The sequence below is a fragment of the Thamnophis sirtalis genome, unplaced genomic scaffold (genome assembly GCF_051295495.1).
Source record: "Thamnophis sirtalis isolate CommonGarterSnake01/CBP01778 unplaced genomic scaffold, rThaSir2_p1.2 scaffold_9, whole genome shotgun sequence".
Lineage (NCBI taxonomy): Eukaryota > Metazoa > Chordata > Lepidosauria > Squamata > Natricidae > Thamnophis > Thamnophis sirtalis.
Window position 1 is genome coordinate 76157501 of NW_028261389.1, and position 27782 is coordinate 76185282.

Here is a 27782-nt window from a genome sequence, read left to right on the forward strand (position 1 = left end):
TTTACGAAAGCCTGAAGGGTAGTGAGGGTCTGAATCTCCACGGGGAGGTCGTTCCAGAGGGCCGGAGCAGCCACAGAGAAGGCCCTCCTCCGGGTAGTTGACAGCCGGCATTGGCCGGCAAATGGAATTCGGAGGAAGCCTAGTCTGTGGGATCTAATGGGTCTCTGGGAGGTAATCGGCAGGAGGCGGTCTCTCAAGTACCCAGGTCCAATACCATGTAGGGCTTTATAAGTGACGACGAGAGATAGATAAAAGGGAAGGTAAGCAGGCTGGTGGCATGGATATGATAGATAAGTAGATGGGTATAAATAGGTAGGTAGATAGAGACAGACAGACAGATAAAGGACAAAATAGATAGGTGATAGATTGCAATCGATTGAAGGAAGGAAGGGATGAATGGATGGATGGATCATAGATACATAAATGATACATAGATATAGACAGCAGATATAGGACAGGATAGATGATAGATAGATAGATAGATAGATAGATAGATAGATAGATAGATAGATAGATAGATAGATAGATAGATAGATGGATGGATGATAGGAACGGATGGATGGATGGATCATAGATGCATAGATGATACATAGATATAGGCAGATAGATGTAGGACAGGATAGATAGATGATAGATAGATAGATAGATAGATAGATAGATAGATAGATAGATAGATAGATAGATAGATAGATAGATAGATAGATAGATGGGGATGGAGTGATGGATGGGTCATAGATACATAGATGATACATAGATATAGACAGACTGACAGCTATAGGATGGATGGATGGATGGATGGATGGATGGATGGATGGATGGATGGATGGATGGATAGATTGATAGACAGGAAGGGATGGATGGATTGATCATAGATACATAAATGATATATAGATATACAGACAGACAGATATAGGGCTGGATGGATAGATAGATAGATAAGCAGACAGGAAGGAAGGAAGGAAGGAAGGAAGGGATTGATGGATCATAGATACATAGATGATATATAGATAGAGGGACATACAGTATATACATACAAGGATGGATGGAGGCAGAAAAACATACATACAGTTATGGATGGATGGATAGACAGACAGATAGACTTTTTCTGGGTTTAAGAAAAATACGACTGTCATAGTTGTAGTATGCTGTAAATGGCCAAAGGAAGAGAGTGCGCTTTGTCATAAATTGTGAATGGTAACATATAAACCACATTGGCTGGATTCACATTATACAATAAACCAAAACCCAAAAAATTCGGCATTCTACACAATCAGCTTTTTGATCTTCAAATTGCCAGCAAAGCCAGACAGGTGCCAGAGACCTATTTTTCTCACACTCCAGGTTTAGAGGATAAAGTGCTGCTGGAAGAGGAAGAGGTTATCTTCAAATGACCATGGCCAACAGTGGGAATTAGAGAACTGGTTTTGGCACTTAACCTCAGATTCTATCGCAGGCGTCTGACATGAAGGTAAGCCTGGATTTCTTCGGCTAAGGTTGGAGGAATAGCTGTGTAAAGTTGATTTCCCCCCCCCCCCCCCAGCTATGGTTAGATGAATAGCTGAGTTGAAAAGTGGAGGACTTCCTGTATTACTAGGTAACATAATCCGTTGATCGCTTAAAGCAGGAGTCTCCAACCTTGGCAACTTGAAGTCTTGTGGACTTCAGGTCCCAGAATTCCTCAGGCTGAGGAATTCTGGGACCTGAAGTCCACAAGACTTCAAGTTGCCAAGGTTGGAGACCCCTGACTTAAAGGGAGGAGCGGATATTAACCAGAGGTGGTATTCAGCAGGTTCTGACCAGCTCTGGAGAACCCATAGCAGGAATTTTGAATAGGTTGGAGAACTGGTAAATATTATCTCTGGCTGGCCCCGCCCCCATCTATTCTCTACCTCCCGAGTCCCAGCTGATTGGGAGGAAATGGGGATTTTACAGTATCCTTCACCAACCATGCCCACCAAGCCACGCCCTGAAAAAAGTGACTTACGACCGTTTCTCACACAACCATTGCTCCCATGGTCACATCATCAAAATTCACACTCTTGGCAACTCTCCTATTTATGACTGTTGCGGTGTCCTGAAGTCATATGATCCTCTTTTTGCAAAGTCATTGGGGGAAGCCAGACTCACTTAACCACCGTGTGACTCACTTCACTGCATTGATTTATTTAACAGCCATTAGAAGAAAAGTCATAAAATGGGGCAAACTCACTTATCAAATGTTTCACTTAGCAACATACATTGTGGTCGTATCTTTTGTATAACATGACTAGTTGATAACCCAGCATTGTCCGGGTATTTATTTATAGGGAGAAAATGTCCAGACCGAACATAATTTGTAATGTTGGATTTTCCCCCTTACCAGAGGGAGCTCACGTCTCCACAAGGCAGCTCCCTCTGTTAAGGGGGAAAATCCAACATTGTGAAGCCATTCTGTATTTTAACAGAACCAAAGGTACGTCAGTACAGTAGAAGCCATTTAAAGGCACAACAGGCTGTATCTTAACAGCGCGCGCACACACGAGGGTGTTAGGGGTGTCTTATCCTCACAGTATTTGTTTCCAGAGAGTAAGTCATCTGTGTACCAAGTTTGGTTCAAATTGCTCAAGGCGTTATGGAGTTATGCTGGAACTTACACACAAACAGCCATTTTTATAGAGAGAGATTATTATTATACAATTGTATCACAGCGGCCAGTTGTCTCGCCAGATTTGGCATTGGTTACTAGTCGGGCCCCACCCAGGGGCCTAGGACGTCGTAACGTATTTTCGTAATATGCATGCAGATCCAAGCAGTGTGGCTTTTTGCATTTGACTGATGGTGAGTTTGTCAATTTTTAACTGTTTTAAATGTAATTCCAGTGCTTTTGGAATAGCATCCAGTGTGCCAATTGCCACTGGAATTACCACTGCTGGTTTGTGCCATAATTGTTGAATTTCGGTTTTTAAGTCCTGGTATTTTGCGATTTTTTCATGTTCTTTCTCGGCGACCCTGCTATCACCTGGTATTGCAATGCCAATGATTGTAACCTTATTTTTCTCAACCAGTGTGATGACTGGTGTATTATTATTATTGTTGTTGTTGTTGTTGTTGTTGTTGTTGTTGTACAATTGTATCACAGCGGCCAGTTGTTTCGCCGGATTTGGCATTGGTTACTAGTCGGGCCCCACCCGACTAGTAATAATAATAATAATAATAATAATAATAATAATAATAATAATAATAATTATTATTATTATTATTATTATTATACAATTGTATCACAGCGGCCAGTTGTTTCGCCGGATTTGGCATTGGTTACTAGTCGAGCCCCACCCAGGGGCCTAGGACGTCGTAACGTATTTTCGTAATATACGTGCAGATCCAAGCAGTGCAGCTTTTTGCATTTGACTGATGGTGATTTTGTCAATTTTTAACTGTTTTAAATGTAATTCCAGTGCTTTTGGAATAGCACCCAGTGTGCCAATTACCACTGGAATTACCACTGCTGGTTTGTGCCATAGTCGTTGAATTTCGATTTTTAAGTCCTGGTATCTTGCGATTTTTTCATGTTCCTTCTCGGCGACCCTGCTATCACCTGGTATTGCGATGTCTATGATTGTGACCTTATTTTTCTCAACCAGTGTGATGTCTGGTGTATTATGCGCCAGTATTTTGTCGGTTTGTATACGGAAATCCCACAAGATCTTGACCATCTGATTTTCGGTGACTTTTTCAGGCTGATGTTCCCACCAGTTTGTTGCTGTTTTAATATTATAATTTTTGCACAAATTCCAATGGATCATTTGTGCTACTGAATTGTGCCGCAATTTATAATCAGTCTGTGCGATTTTTTTACAGCAGCTGAGTATGTGATCAACAGTTTCGTCAGCTTCTTTGCAAAGTCTGCATTTGGCATCATCAGAGGATTTTTCGATTTTGGCCTTAATGGCATTTGTGCGGATAGCTTGTTCTTGCGCAGCCAGGATTAGTGACTCTGTTTCTTTCTTTAATGTACCTGTTTTTAACCATAACCAAGTTTGTTCCCTGTCCACTTTATCTTTTATTTTTTCCAGAAATTGACCATGCAGTGCTTTGTTCTGCCAACTCTCCATTCTTGATTTTATCACATCTTTTCTGTATTCTTGTTTTGTCTGTTGGGCCTTCAGTAGATTTTTGTTCTTTACTTCGATTAATAGATGTTCTTGACTTTCTTTTAAATAATCAGCCAGTGCATGTTTTTCTTCTTCAACTGTTTGCTTCACTTGTAATAATCCTCTGCCACCTGATTTTCGGGGCACATATAGTCTATCAGTATCACCACGTGGATGTAAACTGTAGTGCATTGTCATTAGTTTCCTGGTTTTTCGGTCCAAAAGGTCCAAATCAGCTTGTGTCCAGTTAACTATGCCAGCTGTGTATCTTATAACTGGTATTGCCCAGGTATTTATGGCCTTGATTGTATTTCCACCATTCAATTTAGATTTCAAAATTTTCCTAACTCTGTTGGTGTACTCTCGTCTGACAATAGTTTTTACTTCTCCATGCTTGATGTTATCCAACTGCAGAATGCCTAAGTATTTGTAGGCTTCATTTTCTTTGCATTTAATTAGTTGGCCATTGGGCATTTCAATTCCCTCAGATGCAGTGATTTTGCCTCTTTTTATGGATACAGTGGCACATTTTTCCATGCCAAACTGCATTGAAATATCGGTGCTGAATACTCGGACTGTATTTGTCAATGATTGGATTTCTATTTCTGACTTTCCGTAGAGTTTCAAATCATCCATATATAGTAAATGCGAAATTTTTTCAGCTTTTTTGGCTGTTTGGTAGCCTAATTTCATTTTTTTTAAGATTACTGATAGTGGGATCATTGCGATGATGAAGAGAAGAGGTGAAAGTGAATCACCCTGGAAAATTCCTCGCTTGATATTAACCATTCCGTAGCTCTCATTCCCTACTGCCAACTCAGTTCTCCATTGTTTCATTGCCTTTTCAGTAAAGGATGTAATATTTTTGCTAATGCCAGTTGTTTCTAAGCATTTTATGATCCAACTATGTGGCAGTGAGTCAAATGCCTTTTTGTAATCAATCCAGACCATATTCAAGTTCGTTTTTCTGTTCTTACAATTTTCTAATATCATTTTATCAATTAGAAGCTGATCTTTTGTGCCCCTGCTCCTTCTTTTGTTGCCTTTTTGCTCTACTGGCAAGATGTTGTTTGTTTCCAAATAATCCATCATGTTATCTGCAATAATGCCTGTGAGTAATTTGAAGGTTGTTGGCAAGCATGTTATTGGTCTGTAGTTTTCAGGTGTTGTTCCTTTAGTTGGATCTTTCTGAATCAAGTATGTTTTTCCAGTTGTCAACCATTCATCAATTTGGCCCTTTTGTAAAATTTCATTTAGTTGCCTGGCCAATATTGCATGTAAACTGGTCAGATATTTGAGCCAGAAACCATGTAATTGGTCCTTTCCAGGTGATGTCCAATTCTTTACCTTTTTAACTCGATTTTTGACCATCTCAGTTGTTATTTCTAATACTTGCATTTGTTTGTTGCCAATGCTTTTCTCAAAGTTATGTATCCATTTTGCTTCCTTGTTGTAGTCCTTTGCATTTTCCCATAATTCTTTCCAGAATTCAACTGTGGCCTTTTTTTCTGGTTTTTCACTTTTGGTGTCACCATTCACATTAAGACTTTGATAAAAGCGCCGTTGGTCTGATCGAAATTGCTGATTTTGTTTATATTGGATGATTCGTGCCTCATATCTTTCAATTTTTCTAGCTGTTGCTGTTATCTGCTGTTTTACAATCTCTACAGCTTCATTGATGTTTCTTGTATCCAATCTATATCTGCTGATTAGCCGATCTATGATTTTGTTGTTTTTAAGCCGTTGCTCATGTATGTTCTTTAAGTTACTAGCATCTGCTCTTAATTTTTTGATTTTTTGTTCTAAACGGATTTTCCACTTTGGCTTTGATGCTTTTTCTGTTGTGTGACTAGGTACTTTAATTTTAATGCCTAGTTCATTAGTGACTATTACAGCTGCGCTGTACATTAACTGGTTTGTTTCCAAGATGGATTCCGGTTCAATTGTTGAAAACACTGCATTAACCATTTTCATGATAGGGGCCAAAATTTTCTTAGGCACAGTTTTTAGTGATGGTAAACGTTGCCTTTCCTCATTAAGCAGAAAATGCTCCATGATCTTATCCTTCAATTCTTTTTGTTTTTGAGTTAGTTCATCAGTTGGTTCAGTGATAACTGGTTCTAGTGGTGGTGATGTTATTTCCTCCCCGAGAGCTTCTTCTGGGAGTTCTACTATAATGTCTTTAGTTGTGTCTTGAATATCAGTTATTTCCACTTGTGATATTGTTTTTTGGGTTTTGCAATTTGCCTGAATTTCCTCATGTTCAACTTCACTAAACACTTTATTCCGTATAATAAATCGCCTTTGATCTGCTAGTCGTTGTTCACTAACATTTGAATCTGGATATTGTTGTTTCCATAATTCATACATTCGCTTTAAATAGCCTCTTTTTTGTGGCTCTGAGTTGTAGTAACAGGCCATTATGGCACGGTTTTCATCTGCACTATATTTTTGTCGTTTTGTTGGCTGGTCCACTTGTAGCCCACTTGTCGACGGATGTCCAGGGACCCCAACATCCGCCGCGGCCCTTGTTAACCCGCGCGACGACCGATGCGGTATGGAATTCTTATTTGTTTTTTTCACCATATTGTATGGGTTGGCGGGTTTTTTTTACGGGACCAGATGCCAACCTGACCCCAACCTTCCTCCTTTCTCATCCGGGCTTGGGACCGGCAACGGCGGAGTTATTATTATTATTATTATTATTATTATTATTATTATTATTATTATTATACAATTGTATCACAGCGGCCAGTTGTTTCGCCGGATTTGGCATTGGTTACTAGTCGGGCCCCACCCAGGGGCCTAGGACGTCGTAACGTATTTTCGTAATATGCGTGCAGATCCAAGCAGTGCGGCTTTTTGCATTTGACTGATGGTGATTTTGTCAATTTTTAACTGTTTTAAATGTAATTCCAGTGCTTTTGGAATAGCACCCAGTGTGCCAATTACCACTGGAATTACCACTGCTGGTTTGTGCCATAGTCGTTGAATTTCGATTTTTAAGTCCTGGTATCTTGCGATTTTTTCATGTTCCTTCTCGGCGACCCTGCTATCACCTGGTATTGCGATGTCTATGATTGTGACCTTATTTTTCTCAACCAGTGTGATGTCTGGTGTATTATGCGCCAGTATTTTGTCAGTTTGTATACGGAAATCCCACAAGATCTTGACCATCTGATTTTCGGTGACTTTTTCAGGCTGATGTTCCCACCAGTTTGTTGTTGTTTTAATATTATAATTTTTGCACAAATTCCAATGGATCATTTGTGCTACTGAATTGTGCCGCAATTTATAATCAGTCTGCGCGATTTTTTTACAGCAGCTGAGTATGTGATCAACAGTTTCATCAGCTTCTTTGCAAAGTCTGCATTTGGCATCATCAGAGGATTTTTCGATTTTGGCCTTAATAGCATTTGTGCGGATAGCTTGTTCTTGCGCAGCCAGGATTAGTGACTCTGTTTCTTTCTTTAATGTACCTGTTTTTAACCATAACCAAGTTTGTTCACTGTCCACTTTATCTTTTATTTTTTCCAGAAATTGACCATGCAGTGCTTTGTTCTGCCAACTCTCCATTCTTGATTTTATCACATCTTTTCTGTATTCTTGTTTCGTCTGTTGGGCCTTCAGTAGATTTTTGTTCTTTACTTCGATTAATAGATGTTCTTGAGTGTCTTTTAAATAATCAGCCAGTGCATGTTTTTCTTCTTCAACTGTTTGCTTCACTTGTAATAATCCTCTGCCACCTGATTTTCGGGGTAGATATAGTCTATCAGTATCACCACGTGGATGTAAACTGTAGTGCATTGTCATTAGTTTCCTGGTTTTTCGGTCCAAAAGGTCCAAATCAGCTTGTGTCCAGTTCACTATGCCAGCTGTGTATCTTATAACTGGTATTGCCCAGGTATTTATGGCCTTGATTGTATTTCCACCATTCAATTTAGATTTCAAAATTTTCCTAACTCTGTTGGTGTACTCTCGCCTGACAATAGTTTTTACTTCTCCATGCTTGATGTTATCCAACTGCAGAATGCCTAAGTATTTGTAGGCTTCATTTTCTTTGCATTTAATTAGTTGGCCATTGGGCATTTCAATTCCCTCAGATGCAGTGATTTTGCCCCTTTTTATGGATACAGTGGCACATTTTTCCATGCCAAACTGCATTGAAATATCGGTGCTGAATACTCGGACTGTATTTGTCAATGATTGGATTTCTATTTCTGACTTTCCATAGAGTTTCAAATCATCCATATATAGTAAATGCGAATTTTTTTCAGCTTTTTTGGCTGTTTGGTAGCCTAATTTCATTTTTTTTAAGATTACTGATAGTGGGATCATTGAGATGATGAAGAGAAGAGGTGAAAGTGAATCACCCTGGAAAATTCCTCGCTTGATATTAACCATTCCGTAGCTCTCATTCCCTACTGCCAACTCAGTTCTCCATTGTTTCATTGCCTTTTCAGTAAAGGATGTAATATTTTTGCTAATGCCAGTTGTTTCTAAGCATTTTATGATCCAACTATGTGGCAGTGAGTCAAATGCCTTTTTGTAATCAATCCAGACCATATTCAAGTTCGTTTTTCTGTTCTTACAATTTTCTAATGTCATTTTATCAATTAGAAGCTGATCTTTTGTGCCCCTGCTCCTTCTTTTGTTGCCTTTTTGCTCTACTGGCAAGATGTTGTTTGTTTCCAAATAATCCATCATGTTATCTGCAATAATGCCTGTGAGTAATTTGAAGGTTGTTGGTAAGCATGTTATTGGTCTATAGTTTTCAGGTGTTGTTCCTTTAGTTGGATCTTTCTGAATCAAGTATGTTTTTCCAGTTGTCAACCATTCATCAATTTGGCCCTTTTGTAAAATTTCATTCAGTTGCCTGGCCAATATTGCATGTAAACTGGTCAGATATTTGAGCCAGAAACCATGTAATTGGTCCTTTCCAGGTGATGTCCAATTCTTTACCTTTTTAACTCGATTTTTGATCATCTCAGTTGTTATTTCTAATACTTGCATTTGTTTGTTGCCAATGCTTTTCTCAAAGTCATGTATCCACTTTGCTTCCTTGTTGTAGTCCTTTGCATTTTCCCACAATTCTTTCCAGAATTCAACTGTGGCCTGCTTTTCTGGTTTTTCACTTTTGGTGTCACCATTCACATTAAGACTTTGATAAAAACGCCGTTGGTCTGATCGAAATTGCTGATTTTGTTTATATTGGATGATTCGTGCCTCATATCTTTCAATTTTTCTAGCTGTTGCTGTTATCTGCTGTTTTACAATCTCTACAGCTTCATTGATGTTTCTTGTATCCAATCTATATCTTCTGATTAGCCGATCTATGATTTTGTTGTTTTTAAGCCCTTGCTCATGCATGTTCTTTAAGTTACTAGCATCTGCCCTTAATTTTTTGATTTTTTGTTCTAGACGGATTTTCCACTTTGGCTTTGATGCTTTTTCTGTTGTGTGACTAGGTACTTTAATTTTAATGCCTAGTTCATTAGTGACTATTACAGCTGCACTGTACATTAACTGGTTTGTTTCCAAGATGGATCCCGGTTCAATTGTTGTAAACACTGCATTAACCATTTTCATGATAGGGGCCAAAATTTTCTTAGGCAGAGTTTTTAGTGATGGTAAACGTTGCCTTTCCTCATTAAGCAGAAAATGCTCCATGATCTTATCCTTCAATTCTTTTTGTTTTTGAGTTAGTTCATCAGTTGGTTCAGTGATAACTGGTTCTAGTGGTGGTGATGTTATTTCCTTCCTGAGAGCTTCTTCTGGGAGTTCTACTATAGTGTCTTTAGTTGTGTCTTGAATATCAGTTATTTCCGCTTGTGATATTGTTTTTGGGGTTTTGCAATTTGCCTGAATTTCCTCATGTTCAACTTCACTAAACACTTTATTCCGTATAATAAATCGCCTTTGATCTGCTAGTCGTTGTTCACTAACATTTGAATCTGGATATTGTTGTTTCCATAATTCATACATTCGCTTTAAATAGCCTCTTTTTTCTGGCTCTGAGTTGTAGTAACAGGCCATTATGGCACGGTTTTCATCTGCACTATATTTTTGTCGTTTTGTTGGCTGGTCCACTTGTAGCCCACTTGTCGACGGATGTCCAGGGACCCCAACATCCGCCGCGGCCCTTGTTAACCCGCGCGACGACCGATGCGGTATGGAATTCTTATTCGTTTTTTTCACCATATTGTATGGGTTGGCAGGGGTTTTTTTACGGGACCAGATGCCAACCTGATCCCAACCTTCCTCCTTTCTCATCCGGGCTTGGGACCGGCAACGGCGGAGTTGTTGTTATTATTATTATTATTATTATTATTATTATTATGTTAATCTTTGGTGAGATTCACAGCCTTTGGGGCTGGTTGGTAACTCAACAGCTCGAGTCCTAACCAAGGACCTAGGAAGTGTTAAAGTAACGTCGAAGGATATAAGCTGTTCCAAGTAGGGTAGTTTTTTGTAGAATCAGAATGTTCAAGTCTGATAAATTTAAAATTTCCAAATAGCGAGGTAGCCCTTTAGGTATTGCTCCAAGGGCTCCAATTACAATCGGGACAACACATGATTTCTTTTTCCACAGTCGCTCAACTTCAATTTGCAAGTCCCGGTACTTTGTGGTTTTTTCTTGCTGTTTAACTTCAATTCGTGCATCTCCAGGTATTGCAATGTCAACGAACCATACTTTTTTTCTTTTCAACTATTGTCAGGTGCGTTGTGGGCCAAGTGCCTGTCAGTCTGGATTCTGAAGTCCCACAAGATCTTGACTTTCTCATTCTCTAAAACCTTCTCAACCTGATGGTCCCAGTGGTTTTTGCTGTACTCAAATCCAAACTTCTGGCACAATTTCCAGTGAATGATTTTAGGAACGTGATCATGACATTGTAGGTGGCGGTCATGGCGTTGCACCCACTAATCAAATGGTCGACTGTTGTTATTATTATTATTATTGTTATTATTACATGCTATGAAATCAGTTCTGACTCTTAGCTATCACATAGATTTTCTTTGTGAAAATCTGTCAACCGTCCCGGCCCCTTGCCAAATTTGGTGAGCTAGAATATGGTTACATTAATTTTGCTTTAGTAAATTATGCCAGCCCAGCCTTTCTCCCTTTCGCTGTTAATTATTGTTTTTGGAATTTTGTATGCACCTTTCCCTAAATCTATTAATTGTTTCCCATAATAATTCTGCCACAAAAGGAATGTAATTTAATTACTTCAGTGCAAGGTGCATTTATTCAGTTGTGAGTATCTTCTCAAGGTCCGAAACTGTAGGAACCTACCACTGTTCGCAACTAACAACCAACTAATTACTACAATATCTTCAAGACACTAGGTAGAAATTAACTCCCCAATTAATATTCTTATTATCTAGCACTATTATTGCATCCAGTAGAATTCCACCCCACATAAGGGTGCTTTGGATGTAACTCCGCCTTGGCAACAGGAAGTGCATCCAGCCACTAATCACTCACCTCCATTCAGTTGCCCTTCAGATTCCACCCCGTAAAGGGTGCTTTACAGTGGTGGGTTCTGGATCCTGTTCCAACCAGTATGGTTGGAACGGGCCCAGCGGCGTCCACATGGACGCGCACAGTGTGCGTGCATGTGTCTTACCGCCTCCGCGAGTCTCCGTGATACTCCAGCTGCTCAGCGGAGCGTCGCGCAGGTGCTGTATGTGACATGCTCAGAGCGCAGAAGGCTTAAAAGACAGGTAAGGAGCTCGGTTGGGCTGGTGGGCCCTCCGGAGCACCGTACCGGAATGGTATCCGGTCCTCCGGGCAGGCTCGGGTACACCTGTACCGGGGTGTACCGCCTGCAACCCACCACTGGTGCTTTATCATCAAATATTTCTTCCTTCCATTTGGCTGAAAATCAGATAATGTTTAAGTTAATATGTATTATCTACAAAAACATTTGGTTATGATTTTTACATCCTGTGAGCACTTTAATTTTTTAAAAGCCATGGTTGAAATATGCATCAGAAAGTAACCATTTGCTATCAATGATTCGTTCTGCTGTGTTTTGCTTAAAATCAAGTTATTTCACCCAAAGAAAAGAAAAGACTATTTCATTGAAAGATAATCTCCTTTTGAGAAGCATCAAAAAGTTGAGAGTGCATTATTATTGCTTTATGAAGTTTACTCGAAATGTAAAAGTCAGGCTTTGTGGCACTAGGTGGCAATATTTCCTAAATCTGAGAATCGGGGAATTTGATGAGGAGAAATGGACACGTTTTTCCTCAGTGCAGGCCATACCACTGCTTCATTTCACAATCATACAAATTTGGCGTTTGGGACAAATTCCCACTTGGGATTTCTATTGCTAACAATGACCAAAAATGAAGAAACAGCAGACCAATAGTCATTCAGAATGCAGTCTTCCTCTCTAGTAAATGTGCTCGAAGACAAAACGTATGCAAAACATTATTATTTTTTTGAAACATGTCAGCAGTGACATTTTCAGGGATGATCCATGCTCAAATTTGTTAATGCATGAAGCTGTTGCAAATATTCACCAGCTAGGCTCTGGTTGCAATGCCTGTTATGATTGCTTTATATTCTACAATAGTATTCTCCCTCTCTCTTTCTCTCTCTCATCCCTCCCTCTCTCTCTCTTTGTATATATATATATATCCTACTCAAGCACTTTATGACTAGATCAGATGCTCCCCCATGGTTTACCATATAGTAGAATAGGATAAGGTAGGGTAGGATAGGATAGCATTAGAGTAGAGTAGAGTAGAGTAGAGTAGAGTAGAGTAGAGTAGAGTAGAGTAGAGTAGAGTAGAGTAGAGTAGAGTAGAGTGGATAAGGATGATAAGAATAGAATAGCATAGTTAAGTATATTGATATGGAAGCATAAATACCATCAACATAGAATGGAGTTTGCTCAGAAGCGGAAATACACCAATGAGAGGAAGAGTGGGAAACAGAGGAGAGAAGAAAGATAGGAAGAGAGGGATAGGAGAGAGGGTAAGGGGGGAAGATGAGGAGGATAAGGAGGAGTGGAATGCAGAGAGAGGAGAAGGGAAGGGGAAGTAGAGTAGAAAAGGATGATGGAGGGAAGAAAGGAGGTAGGAGAGAAGTAGAAGAAAGAGGTATATGGAGAGCAGAAGAGCTAATGATGGGTTTTTATCTTTCTGGGCGTTGATGACAAGAGGAACTGATGTAATTACTACTTAATACAATAGGATATTGGCTATGTAATAGTATACATGTGATTATATGTTATGAAAATGGAAAATAAAAAAACCAGCTGGAAAAAAAAAGAATAGAATAGCATAGAATTAGGAATAGAATAGAGTAATGCAAAGAAAATATGAGAAAAGTTGTGAAAGTTGAGCCATAAGAAAAGCTGAAGTCCCTTGGACTGCAAGGCCATCCAACCGGTCAGTCCTAGAGGAGATCAACCCTGGCTGCTCTTTAGAAGGCCAGATCCTGAAGAGGAAACTCAAAGACTTTGGCCACCTAAGGAGAAGGAAGGACTCCCTGGAGAAGAGCCTCATGCTGGGAAAGACGGAGGGCAGAAGAAGAAAGGGACAACAGAGAAGGAGGTGGCTGGATGGAGTCACCGAAGCAGTCGGCATGAGCTTAAATGGACTCCGGGGGATGGTAGAAGACAGCCTGGAGGAACGTTGTCCATGGGGTCGCAATGGGTCAGAAGGAACTTTGCAACTAACAAAAACAACAAGTGAAAAGAAAAGATAAAATATGATGATAAAGTAAAAAATAGAAGATAAGAGAAAAATTAATGGAATAGAATAGGAGTATGAACAGAGTATAATAGAATAGAGGATAGGATAGGATAGGATAGGATAGGATAGGATAGGATAGGACAGGACAGGAGAGGAGAGAAGAGAAGAGAAGAGAATCTTTATTGGCAAAGTTGTTGACCTACCAAGTAAAGTCAATGGGGAAGGCAAATTCACTTAACAACCGTGTTACTAACTTAATAACTTCAGTGATTCACTTAACAACTGTGGCAAGAAAGGTCGTACAATGGGGCAAAACTCACTTAACAAATGCCTCACTTAGCAACATACGTTTTGGACTCAATTGTTGTCCTAATTTGTGGATTACCTACAATAACAGCCTCACCTCTGAGCAAATACCCTCAGGCAAAGACTGAGAAATTGCTTTCTGCATTGTGTTTTCTATAGAATTCCACGTAATTGTAGCAGATTTGGCAGAAGCAGATAATTACGGCCATTTATTCCTCCTTTTGACTGTTTTTACTTCTACGATTGTGTGAAGATTTCAAAACTTACCACTCTCTGAATGGTGGCTTTTATTTCACCTTGATGATGTTGAATGTTTATTTGTTTATTGTGAACAGATGCTTTTATACTGCTTCAGTCGGCCAGAGACTAAGCCTCCCACAGCGGCAGCATAAGACACAATAAAACAATACCCATACAAATTGTAATATTTTATGATTACAAACCATTAAATAATCATAAAACCATAGCCTCATACATCATCTATCGGTAATTCTAAAAAGCTTCTTTAGCTGAGGCATATATTATCCCAGCCTGTAATAATATTCTACTTCCTTTGGCGTTTATGTCTTGCAATTGTCAATAGAATAGAATTAGAATAGAATAGAATAGAATAGAATAGAATAGAATAGAGTAACAGAGCTGGAAGGGACCTTGGAGGTTTTCTAGTCCAACCCCCTGCTTAGACAGGAAGCCTTATTACCATTTCAGAACAAATAGTTATCCAATCTCTTCTTTAAAAACTTCCAGTGTTGGAACATTCACAACTTCTGGAGGCAAATTGTTCCACTGATTAATTATTCTCCACTGTTGGAAAATTTCTCCTCAGTTCTAAGTTGCTTCTCTCCTTGATTAGTTTCCACTCATTGCTTCTTGTCCTGCCCTCAGGTGCCTTGGAGAATACTTTGACTCCCTCTTCTTTGTGGCAACCCCTGAGATATTGGAAGACTGCTATCATGTCTCCCCTGGTCCTTCTTTTCATTAAACTAGACATACCCAGTTCCTGCAACTGTTCTTCATATGTTTTAGTCTCCAGTCCCCTAATCATCTTTGTTGCTCTTCTCTGCACTCTTTCTGGAGTCTCCACATCTTTTCTACATCGTGGCGGCCAAAACTGAATGCAGTATTCCAAGTGTGGCCTTACCTTACCTTACCAAGGCCTTGTAAAGTGGTATTAGCACCTAGTCCTTCTTTTCATTAAATGGGACATACCCAGTTCCAGCAACCATTCTTTATGTATGTTTTGGTCTCCAGTCTCATAATCCTCTTTGTTGCTCTTTTTAGAGTCTCAACATCTTTTTTCATCATTTTGCTATGTATTATTTAAGACCGCAAAGAGAAACTAACTAAAATAATCACCTCTAGCCTGCTGCGTGTGTATTTGTGTGTGTGTTTGTGTGTGACTTCATCTTTGCTATCCCTTCTACTCTATGAACTTCATATCAGATTGCTATCACTAAACTACTTATGGAAAAGTATACAAGGTTGTGTTTTAGAAACTCCTTGGTTACTGCAAAAGCTTTGTTGGATTGTCGTTCGCACTGCCTGATAAGGAGTCGCAATAATCTTGAGACAACAGTCTCAAAATCTGTTTATCATGGATCGCTGCCTTTTCAGAAAGACACCAGATGGGGTCTACCTTTTCTTCATTGTTTTACTAGTAAAAATATCTGGTAAGAGACTACTTTTATTCATCTTAAATTTGGAGATTTGTTCTACTTAAAGATCTCTTAGAATAATTTTTATCTTTGGGTAACTGCGACACCAAGTTACTCCAATATGGTCCCTTTGTGAGGGTTTTTTTAAAAAAGAAAATTTATGTAGATATTTCAACAATTTATCAACAGGCACGAGTAACTCTTTTGCCAATGCACAGATTACAATCAAAATGAGAACGTAACTTAGAAATAAACCACTCAAACAAGAATGTAAGACTTTTGTTTTCCTTTTTAACGACCCTGTAATTCATTGCATCGGGATGGAGACAAGACATAAATAAGTCCATTTTCAATCAATGCAGAGAAGATCCCTTACAATTCGCCCAGATTCTTAATTTTCAAAATTAAGGAGCATGCACAAGTTCTCTTAACAGGGATGATATAATTAATTTAATTTAATTTAATTTAAGGGACTCCGGATATATATCCTTAAGCCTTTTATTCTTAGTTTAAATCCCAGCAATCAATATGTTTTAGTTAGCCCAACGTAATTCTGCACCAATGATCCTTTTATGCCCAATTAAAACTAGTTTTAAACTTTGATTAGTTTGGTGCTTGGAATTGTCAGGTGCAGCCACAGAAAAGGATAGGTTGTATTTTTCTCATTGGATATGTCATTGCTTTTTATCCTAAGATTTCAGCTTTATAGGCATTCCGATTCCAATAAAGACCTCATATAGGCACCATGAAACAGGGACAATCAATATAACACAGTAAAAATAATCTCATCCCTCTCTTGCTATTTTTTTTTGTTTGTTTTTAGCAAGCCAACGAAAGCATTTCCATTTCAGAAAACTTTTATAGCTAATGGACTGATATCTCGTATTAATTGGCTTTGTGCTGAGACTCGTCTAATTTTATTTTATGGCTATTGGCTATGGACCTTAAGTATGTATTGGGATTATAATCGTGTTTAGTGAATCGCTGTAAATTGCTTGAAGAGTTTATTTGGTCAGCTGCCACCCTGTGCAGGCATATAAAATTAAAAGGAAAAAGATCAGCCTTCCTATTGGATGAAAAGCAAGTGGGTGGGGTCAACGGGAATTCTGGGGTCTGTAGTTCCAATTTTTCAGACACTGTCATCCCAGCTGGATGGATCCTGATCAATTAGGCTTTACCACTCTAGGAGTCATAAAGGCCATGGTGGGTGTGGCCATGGTGGGTGTGGCCATGGTGGGCGTGACATGGGACTCATGTTGGCACCTGTGGTGGCCAAGTGCTAAGGCGGGACTTCCCTAAGACCCTCCCTCACTCTCATTATTATCTTCCTTCCTTCCTTCCTTCCTTCCTTCTCTTCTCTTCTCTTCTCTTTCCTTCCCTCTTCATTTTCCTTTCTTCTTCGTTCCCCTCTTTCTTCATTTTTCCTTCCTTGCTCTCTTTCCTTCTTTTTCTTTGTCTTTCCTTTTCCCCTTTCCTTTTTTAAAAAAAGTTTTTTTATTTTTAAACAAACATAGACAAACAAGACATATAACCTTAAAAATAAGGTGAGCAGATTTTAACATTGATAAAGCGGGACACCATTGACCGGGAGGTGGGGGGCTTGATTAAAATGTAGTCTATATGCTGCCTCCTCCTCCAACAGAACCACCACATTTGCCGCCCGGCGCTGCGGCTCAGGCGAAGCCGCCAAAGCTCCCGCTGGCGCCGCTGCCACCTCCCCCTCCGCTCAGAGCACCTGAGCTGGGCACCGCGTTACCCCTGCCACCGCCTCCTCCTCCTCCGCCGTGCTTTTGAGGAACCATGAGGCCGCAGGAGCCAGTAGGAAGGCAGCGGAGGGGGCAGGAGCAGGAAAAAAAAAGGCCCCATGGCTTCTCAAAAGCACGGCGGAGGGGGAGGCAGCAGGGGTGATGCAGTGCCCAGCTCAGGTGCTCCGAGCAGAGGGGGAGGCGCCGCTGCCACGGGCGGGGCGCTGGCGGGAGCTTGGCGGCTTCACCTCAGCCGCAGCATCAGGCAGCAAATGTGGTGGTGCTGTTGGAGGCGGAGGGGGAGGCGGCAGCAGTTATTCTAGTTGCGGCGGGGGCTTTGGGGGGTTCACTTCAGCCACAGTGCCAGGCACAAGCGGCTAGGACTGGCCGCCCACAAAAGGCCTCCCCGGGCTTGCTATGCTGCGAAGGGTCTGACGAGGAAGGGTCTGACGAGGGCTCTATGTCAGAGGCAGAGAGGGGGCCAGAGCCGTATGACAGTTATCAGCTGCCTTCGGAGTCAGACATCAGTGAGGCAGACGAACAGCTGGAGCCTGTTCCTAGTGAGCGCATGCACAGAGTTGCCAGACAAAGGGACCAGCTAAAGAACAAGGGTCGACTTGGGAGTAAGGCCACAGGTGGACGATGAATGGCCCCTCCCAGAGGAAATAAAAGAGGAGCGAAAGGGGAGTGGAGTTTGCAGGAGACAAATTAGTTCGCTTAATTGGTTCGTGACTCTTCGAGACTCCTTGCAAAGTTCTGCAGATATCGGCCTTGCAGCTCTCCAAGCCAGATAAGAACATGTTGAGTGATTTGCACCTTGAAATAATGCTTCCCCCCCCCCCCTGTTTTTATTGTCCACAATCTATAGGGGGAGAAACTCTCAGCTTTTCTGATTTACCTGCAACGAGCAATATTGCAGAAAATTCACCTTCTGGTACCGTGGTGCATACATTCCAGGTCAACCTAACCCCACATCTGTTGCCAAACATTACAATACCGTTTGAGTATCCATTAATCGTCAATTCAAATCCACTCACGAAAGCCTTCCGGATCAACACCATATCTCCACTCCAGTACCAGGTACGTCTTTGTTTCAGCAGCAGAAGCCACGGACGTAAACAATAAATGGATCCAGGGAACTGGATCCGTTTTAAGGTCAAGGTTCCAACGGAGGAACCCAACTAAAGCAAGCAGGACTCAGACGATCCAATCTTTTAATGCACGGGTGTCAAACTCGCGGCCCATGAGCCGGATGCGTCACGTGACGCATGTGGAGGGGGGGGAGGTCGTGATGTGTCAAGTGACGACAATGTGACACCACAGCTTTGACACCCCTGTGTTGTGGCTCACCTACTGGCAGCAGATTCGGACAGTGAGGAGGTTGGGGAGGAACATGGGCCAGTCCTGGGGCTAAGGAAAGCTCAGACGAGGGCTCAGCATCGGAGGCAGAGAGGGAGCTAGACAGCAGTGAGGCAGAGGAACAGCTGGAGCCTGTTCTCTGTGTGCGCCTGCACAGAGCTGCCAGAAGACAAGAACAACTAAGAAAGCAGGTTCGACTTGAGAGTAAAGGCACATCTTGGTGGGAATTGGCCCCTCCTATAGAAAACAAAAGAGGAGTGAACGGGGAATGGGTTTTTGGAGGAAACAATTCACTCCTTCGGTCGTGTCAAGAGGGGAAAGTTCTGTTTGTGACTATAAGAGCCTCTGTGCCAAGTTTTGCCTTGCCCTGTGCTTGGAAACTATTTACCGAACGAGATAAGGTTCGTGTGGATAAACATTCCTCAAAAAGACTGTTGGCCAAGCCTTGCTGGCTGTGAATGAAAGGAATTCATAGTCGTGTAAATAAAAGGGGTTTTGCCGGGACCAAGACTCTGCTTCATGCTTTTTAAGGAAGGTTCTGGGTCAGAAGACACCCTGTCTTAATGCAAAGCTTTATTGAGTACATCATTTCGGCCCAGATGAAGGCAAATAGATGTAGATATTTCCAGCACAAACACACATGGTTAAAGTATAAAACAGTGAGAGCTAACCATTTCAATCCTCTGTGTGTGTGTGTGTGCGCGCGCGCGCTCACACCCATAATGCAATGTGCCCCGGTCCTGCGCATGCGTGCACGCCACCCCCATGCCCCACCCCCACGCATGCACACAACCTCCCACCCACCCCTGTTTTGGGCCTAGCCGGCCTCCCTGCAACCTCCTGGGACCAAAAATGGGGTGGGTGGGGCTGAACCCTCCCTGCTCCCCATGTGAACCCCCGCGATCCCCTGCCCCCCATGCATGCTTGTGCGACCCCCTGCCCACCCTGCGCATGGGCAAACATCTCCCACATGCGCAACAGAGAACCAAAAATCAGTTAGCCAGCAGGAGGGTTGCGCCGCATTTCAGGATAATCATAAGTTGACTTCCAAATACTTTGTAGGCCTTCGGAAGCAGGGAAGTTCCCCCTATTTAAACCCACTGATTTTAACCTGTATTTGCCCGTAATTTATCTTTGGTTTATCGTTTCAGGTGGTTGCTACAGGCGATCCCGTTCTAGATTATGAAACGATGCCGCACGCATTTGATCTGCAGATCCTTGTGGCTGATTCGGCGGGAGCCATGGAACTACAGGTTCTGACGGTCCAAGTGACGGACGTCAATGAACCTCCGGTGTTTCAAGGCAACTTGGCAAATCAAAGTAAGAACCTGGTTTGGTTCAAAACCACCTTTTGCCATCCCTGACTTACAACAGTCCGCTTTGTGACCATTCCAAATTGAAATAAACCGAGAGAAAAGTATTGTATTTTTTGGCGCATAAGACACACCTTTTCCCTCATAAAAGAGGCTGAAAATCTGGCTGCGTCTTCTACACTGAATACAGCATTTTTTGCCTCCAGAAACTCCACCTCCTTCATCAAAATGGCCGTGCAGAGCCTCTAGGAAGCTTATAGAGAGCTCCTGGAGGCTGGGGAGAGCAGAAATGGGCAAAAAACAGCCCGGTTTTTGCTCAACTGAAACAGAAGCTCTTCGTAATGTATTTAATGTATTAAAACAGCATGTAAGAATTAGCTGAAAGGGACATATATCTATTAAAGAACAGAAAAACCTAGCTTTGAGCCTTACATGACTCACATAATGGAGAGGAAGAGGAAGGGGAAAGCTCCTTGCAGACCAAAGTATTTAATCCCAAATTGCTTCAGCTTTATGGAATAGTTTTAATCCCTTTAAATTAATGTATATTACTTTTATCTGTATAGCCGTCATAATCTACATCTTGGAAAAGACACCAGGAAAGATTTATCAAGTTCATGCAGGAGATCCAGAAACGATACCTCCTAAAAATGTTAGCGTGAGTAAAATGCAACTAATGTTAACCTCCATGTCAATCATTCTCTGCTGAATCCAGTCCTCAGAAATATTCCTTTAGCAAAAGGCTTATGTACAGAGTATGTTATATTGCCCTTGTGATGGCCAAGCCTTCGAAACCAATTTTGTCAAAGCGATGCGAAATCAAACAGCCAGGACAACGGAATGTTTACCCTCCAGCTTTATTAATTTATTTGATCTTTATCTTAAGTTGTTGGACCTGCCACAACTTAATTCTCTCTAAATGGGAACGATGCTTGGCTCCATTTGTTGAGAAAGGTATAGTTTCTTTGAGACCAAGTGTATCGCAGTAGTGCAAAGCCAGAACTGAGAATTGCACGCCAAAATCCGTAAGTTCTAACTTTTCCCTCTTTTAACTGTCTCTCTCTTTGCCCATCCCAGGGTAACCAATCAGATTCAGGCAAGATGTTTTTCATAACCGTCAGTCCACTCCAAGCGCAGTTTGGTATGCGGCCCCTTCCTTCTTTGCATTGGCTGACCTTGGAGCAGCCTCTCAAGAAGGCATCGCACTTACTTTCGTGTCTCCAAGCATTCCCCTCTTCCTTCCCCCTCCACACACTTTATGGCAGTCTCTCATCGCACAGCAATGAAGCACAGATAAGATGGCAGCTGATATGTTTGGTCAACTCAAGGGAGTGAACATACCTCTAATAATCTTACCTCCTCTTTTCTCCACAACATCCTGAGAGATGGGTTAGGGATGGGGGAGAGAGGAAATTACTGGCCCAAAGTCATCAACCAGGCTTTCATACCTAAGGAAGGACTAGAACTAATGGGTTCCTGATTTCTAGCCCAACCCCTAAACTATCACATGACTGGCTCTAAGCTTTCGCGGGAAGAATGGTGGTGGGTTTTGCTTGTCAAGTGCAAGGATGAGGACCACATGTTAAGTTGCAGTTCAAAACGGTTGCATTGTACAGGCCTATACACAAGAATCTAGTCAAAGAAAATTCAGTACTAAATTGGCAACAGATATGGGTCAATGGAATTCAAGAAGGTTAGGCTTTGACCATTGGTGGCAACATAATGACTCTAAGCTGATGACACACTTTTCTCTGCCTGCACTTCTCTTCTATGTTATGAATACAACCAGGCACAAGATTGGTTAAAAAAGGTGTGTGGAGGGTGTGTGTGTGTGTGTGTGTGTGTGTGTGTGTGTAGCTAAATAGATATAGATATATATAGAGATAGATAGATAGATAGATAGATAGATAGATAGATAGATAGATAGATAGAAAGATAGAAAGATAGAAAGATAGAAAGATAGAAAGATAGAAAGATAGAAAGATTAGATAGAGAGAGAGAGAGATTAGGTAGGTAGGTAGGTAGGTAGGTAGGTAGATAGATAGATAGATAGATAGATAGATAGATAGATAGATAGATAGATAGATATAGACAGAGATAGAGATAGAGAGATAGAAAGATATAGATAGATATAGATTGATTGATTGATTGATTGATTGATTGATAGATAGATGATAGGTAGATAGATAGATATAGATATAGACACGTGTGTGTTTAAAAAATGCATTTATTTATTTGGATGTTTTATATAGATGTCCTTTTAGGATTATTCAGGACAACATAGAGGTTAGACAGTAAACAATAATATTGTTTCCCTCCTTCCCTTTCCTTCCCTCTCACCTTCTTTTTTTTTCCCCTTCCTTCCCTTCTTCCCTTCCCAACAAGCAGGTAAGTGGCTGCTAGTGGATGGAGGAGGGAGCAAGGGTTTGCAAGACTGGCTGGGAAACTGTCACAGAACATTGAAACGGGTCATGTGATCACAGCAGCAGTCTAGCAGCCACAACTTTCCCAAATTTTATTCCCTCGGGAATCATGAGTCCCAGATTTGGGACTCATTCTGCAAATTAGCCCATTTGAAGAATCTTGGTTCAAAAATGGTTGCCCTTGGGTGCAGTGTTTCGCCCAGGTAAAGATCATGACTGTGACACTTATAGGAGTATATAGATCAGCGGTTCTCAACCTGTGGGTCGGGATCCCTTTGGGGGGGTCGAAATGACCCTTTCACAGGGATCACCTAAGACCATCGGGAAACACATATTTTCAAAAAAATACAGAAAACATAAAATAATTTTATGGTTGGGGGTCACCACAACATGAGGAACTGTATTAAAGGGTCGCGGCATTAGGAAGGTTGAGACCCACCGATATAGATGCTGTGTTACAAATGATTATTTCTTCCAGTTTTCCCTGAGTTTAGATTCCACATTCTTTGAAATTTCTCCAACTGGAACCATTACTACTTGGAAGTCATTTGATTTTGAGAAAGATCCACCGAGGTAAGAAGATCATATTAATGATCCAGAAACCAGGAAATGATAGTTTGATGTTTTAACCACAGTTTAGCTACTAAAGCAATCCTACATCTATTGTGTTTGCATGTGTTTATTTATATTGTATTGTGTTATTTGTATTTATTTATATTACATTGTATTATTTGTATTGTATTCATTTTGTTTTGATAGCTATACATGGAATATTTTGTGTTTTATTTCGTTTTGACGGCTTTTAAATTGGACATTTTGTGTTTTATTTTGTTTTGACGGCTATACATGGAATATTTTTGTGTTTTATTTTGTTTTGACAGCTATACATTAAATGTTACCATAAAAGACAGCCTTGGTGTTAGCGTTAAGAGGACCCTAATGGTCAATATCATAAATGTTATTGATCGAAATCCTTACTTCGTCACGTAAGTAGAAAAATCCCAGTTGCATCAATGTTTTTATATGGAGCCTAAAGGTCTGGGAGGTGCCTTCAGATCAGATCTTAAAAATGTAATCAGCTATATATTGCTCTATTTTACTTTTGCATGTAGGGATATCTGTGAAAGGTTAAAAAAGTTAGATGATGGCTACAATTGCATGAACAGAATAACAGAGTTGAAAGGGACCTTGGAGGTCCTCTAGTCCAGGGGACAGCAGCCTTAAACACAGAGCCACGAAGGTCCTAACCGGAAGCCCCTCATTTAATTCTGGAGCTGACCGGAAGTCCGGTTCCCCACCATAGAGTCTCTTCCTAGCACGGCGTCCTTTTTCCTCTACGTGTCCTAACTGAAAGCCCAATCAATTGTGGATCCGACCAGCGACTGGGAGCCTCAGCAGACGGATCAAAGAGCCACATGCGGCTCCAGAGCTGCAGGTTGCTGACCCCTGCTCTAGTCCAACCCCCTGCTCAGGCTGGAAACCCTCTTCAGACAAATGGTTATCCAACATCTTCTTAAAAACATCCAGGGTTGGAGCATTCACAACCTCTGGAAGCAAGTTGTTCCACTGATGAATTGTCCTCACTGTCAGAAAATTTCTCCTTAGTTCTAGGTTGCTTCTCTCCTTGATTAGTTTCTACCCTTTGATAATGCAAATAAAAAATTTCTTGATTTTCAATCCTGAGATTGCAGTTTTCACCTTGACTTTCCTGTTTGCATCCAGACACCATGCTGTAAAGAGATTTCTGTTACTTTTCATAAAGGGGAGGAGGAGGAGGAGGAGGAGGGAGGAGAGGAAGAAGAGAAAGGAAGAAGAGGAGGAGGAAGAGGAAAAAGAAGAGGAGGAGGAAGGAGCAGGAGGAGGAGGAGGAGAAGAAGAAGAAGAAGAAGAGGAAGAGGAAGAAGAGGAGGAGGAGGAAGAGGAGGAGGAGAAGAAGAAGAAGAAGAAGAGGAAGAGGAAGAAGAGGAGGAGGAGAAGAAGAAGAAGGAGGAGGAGAAGAAGAAGAGGAAGAAGAGGAGGAGGAGGAAGGAGCAGGAGGAAGAGGAGGAGGAGGAGGAGGAGAAGAAGAAGAAGAAGAAGAAGAAGAAGAAGAAGAAGAAGAAGAAGAAGAAGAAGAAGAAGAAGAAGAAATTTTTGAAGCAGGATATGTTCCAATGCTGGATATATTAGATATAATTAATTACTGATCGAAGACAATATTCATAGCTCAGATTAGAACTATGGGGTCCTTGGTGCTCTCCGAGCTTGGTGGTTTTCTTGCAGACGTTTCATTACCAAACTGCGTGACATCATCAGTGCCTCTTAAGAGCAAACCCCACTTCCTTCCTGCACCAATGACGTAACCTAGTTTGGTAATGAAACATCTGCCAGAAAATCACCAAGCTTATTGAGCCCCAGATTAATTAATTTTTGCTTTTACATTGTAACCCTTCGTTGTATTAGTCAGGATGATAAGAGACAGCTGATCAAACTGTCCCGTCTAATTTCTGTTCTAGGAAAGAGAATGTTTTCAAGATTCCTGAAGAGGCACCAGCAAATATGTTTGTAGCCAATATAACAGCCAAGGATCCCGAAGTCGAAGATTTTATTCATAGCCTTCGCTACAGCATGGGAGCCCCTGAAGCAATCCCTAAATTCTCCATCAATCCAAGTAAGGAATTAATCTGACTTCAAGAGAATCGGGAGGAATGCTATATGGGTAGTCCTCAACTCACAACCACAGTTAAGCTTGGAATTACGGTCGTAATTCATTGCGGTCATTAAGAGAGGCGCCCAGGTGATTGCCTTGCATGATGACCACAATCCTGACTCCCCCGTTTGGGGTGCCACAGGGTGAGACATTAAGTAGAGTCTCGTCCCATTCGTTCTTAAAATGCTCTGAATAAATACTCAGAGCTCTTGGTGGAAATTATGATTTTGCTCCTTTCCTTCCCACATTATTATTATTATTATTATTTTTGGCAATGATATAAACAGGGACGCGGGGGCTCAGTGACTAAGACGCTAAGCTTGTCGATCAGAAAAGTCGGCAGTTCGGCGGTTCGAATACCTAGCGCCACGTAACGGAGTGAGCTCCCCTTACTTGTCCCAGCTTCTGCCAACTTAGCAGTTCAAAAGCATGTAAAAATGCGAGTAGAAAAATAAGAAACACCTTTGGTGGAGAGGTAACAGCGTTCGGTGCACCTTTGGCATTTAGTCATGCCGGCCACATGACCACAGAGACGTCTTCAGACAGCGCTGGCTCTTCGGCTTTGAAACGGAGATGAGCACCGCTCCCTAGAGTTGGGAAACAACTAGCACATATGTGCGAGGGGAACCTTTATCTTTAAACAGGGACAGTCAGAGGGGTCAAAAGGAAGTCAAAATGGCAGCCAGAACCTTGGGGTCAAAGCCCCTTTCCTTTGCAAGATAGATAAAGAAGGAACATGGCTTTAATCATCCATCACTATCACAACTTTTCTGATTCTTCACTGCGGACATCCATTGTTATGAATGTCCAATTCAAGGGGCTTTAAATGAGAAACAGTCTCATTAAGCAAAATTAAAAGCCATGAAAACCAGCTGGAAGACTTTGGGCCAATCACTAGGAGCCAGTGACTTTTAGTCCCACCTTAGGCATGAAAGCCAGCTGGGTGACTTTGGGCCAATCACTGGGAGCCAGTGACTTTTAGTCCCGCCTTAGGCATGAAAGCCAGCTGGGTGACTTTGGGCCAATCACTAAGAGCCAGTTACTTTTAGTCCCGCCTTGGGCATGAAAGCCAACTGGGTGACTTTGGGCCAATCACTAAGAGCCAGTTACTTTTAGTCCCGCCTTAGGCATGAAAACCACCTGGAAGACTTCGAGCCAATTACCAGGAGACATTGAGTTCTAGTCCCGCCTTAGGCACAAAAACCAGCTGGGTGACTTTGGGCCAATCACTGGAAGCCAGTGACTTTTAGTCCCGCCTTAGGCATGAAAGCCAGCTGGGTGACTTTGGGCCAATCACTAAGAGCCAGTTACTTTTAGTCCCGCCTTAGGCATGAAAGCCAGCTGGGTGACTTTGGGCCAATCACTAGGAGCCAGTTACTTTTAGTCCCGCCTTGGGCATGAAAGCCAACTGGGTGACTTTGGGCCAATCACTTGGAGCCAGTGACTTTTTAGTCCCGCCTTAGGCATGAAAGCCAGCTGGGTGACTTTGGGCCAATCACTAGGAGCCAGTGACTTTTAGTCCCGCCTTAGGCATGAAAGCCAGCTGGGTGACTTTGGGCCAATCACTGGGAGCCAGTGACTTTTAGTCCCGCCTTAGGCATGAAAGCCAGCTGGGTGACTTTGGGCCAATCACTAAGAGCCAGTTACTTTTAGTCCCGCCTTAGGCATGAAAGCCAGCTGGGTGACTTTGGGCCAATCACTAAGAGCCAGTTACTTTTAGTCCCGCCTTAGGCATGAAAACCACCTGGAAGACTTCGAGCCAATTACCAGGAGACATTGAGTTCTAGTCCCGCCTTAGGCACAAAAACCAGCTGGGTGACTTTGGGCCAATCACTGGAAGCCAGTGACTTTTAGTCCCACCTTAGGCATGAAAGCCAGCTGGGTGACTTTGGGCCAATCACTAGGAGCCAGTTACTTTTAGTCCCGCCTTGGGCATGAAAGCCAACTGGGTGACTTTGGGCCAATCACTTGGAGCCAGTGACTTTTTAGTCCCGCCTTAGGCATGAAAGCCAGCTGGGTGACTTTGGGCCAATCACTAGGAGCCAGTGACTTTTAGTCCCGCCTTAGGCATGAAAGCCAGCTGGGTGACTTTGGGCCAATCACCAGGAGCCAGTGACTTTTAGTCCCGCCTTAGGCATGAAAGCCAGCTGGGTGACTTTGGGCCAATCACTAGGAGCCCGTGAGTTTTAGTCCCGCCTTAGGCACAAAAGCCAGCTGGGTGACTTTGGGCCAATCACTAGGAGCCCGTGACTTTTAGTCCCGCCTTAGGCATGAAAGCCAGCTGGGTGACTTTGGGCCAATCACTAGGAGCCCGTGACTTTTAGTCCCGCCTTGGGCATGAAAGCCAACTGGATGACTTTGGGCCAATCACTAGGAGCCAGTGACTTTTAGTCCCGCCTTAGGCATGAAAGCCAGCTGGGTGACTTTGGGCCAATCACCAGGAGCCAGTGACTT

At 41.9% G+C, this 27782-nt stretch overlaps 1 protein-coding gene across 1 annotated transcript in view; it reads left to right on the top strand.

The window, feature by feature from the left end:
- Positions 1–15669: 15669 nt before the first annotated feature.
- Positions 15670–27782, top strand: part of CDHR3 (cadherin related family member 3) — a 31523-nt gene continuing 19410 nt past the window's right edge. Inside the window, exons 1-8 of the mRNA XM_087723065.1 lie at positions 15670–15814; positions 18413–18624; positions 20055–20223; positions 20783–20874; positions 21294–21357; positions 23134–23212; positions 23521–23625; positions 25135–25289. Coding sequence (XP_087579191.1) covers positions 15739–15814; positions 18413–18624; positions 20055–20223; positions 20783–20874; positions 21294–21357; positions 23134–23212; positions 23521–23625; positions 25135–25289 — 952 coding nt within the window. The 5' untranslated portion in view covers positions 15670–15738. The remainder of the gene's footprint in view (positions 15815–18412; positions 18625–20054; positions 20224–20782; positions 20875–21293; positions 21358–23133; positions 23213–23520; positions 23626–25134; positions 25290–27782) is intronic.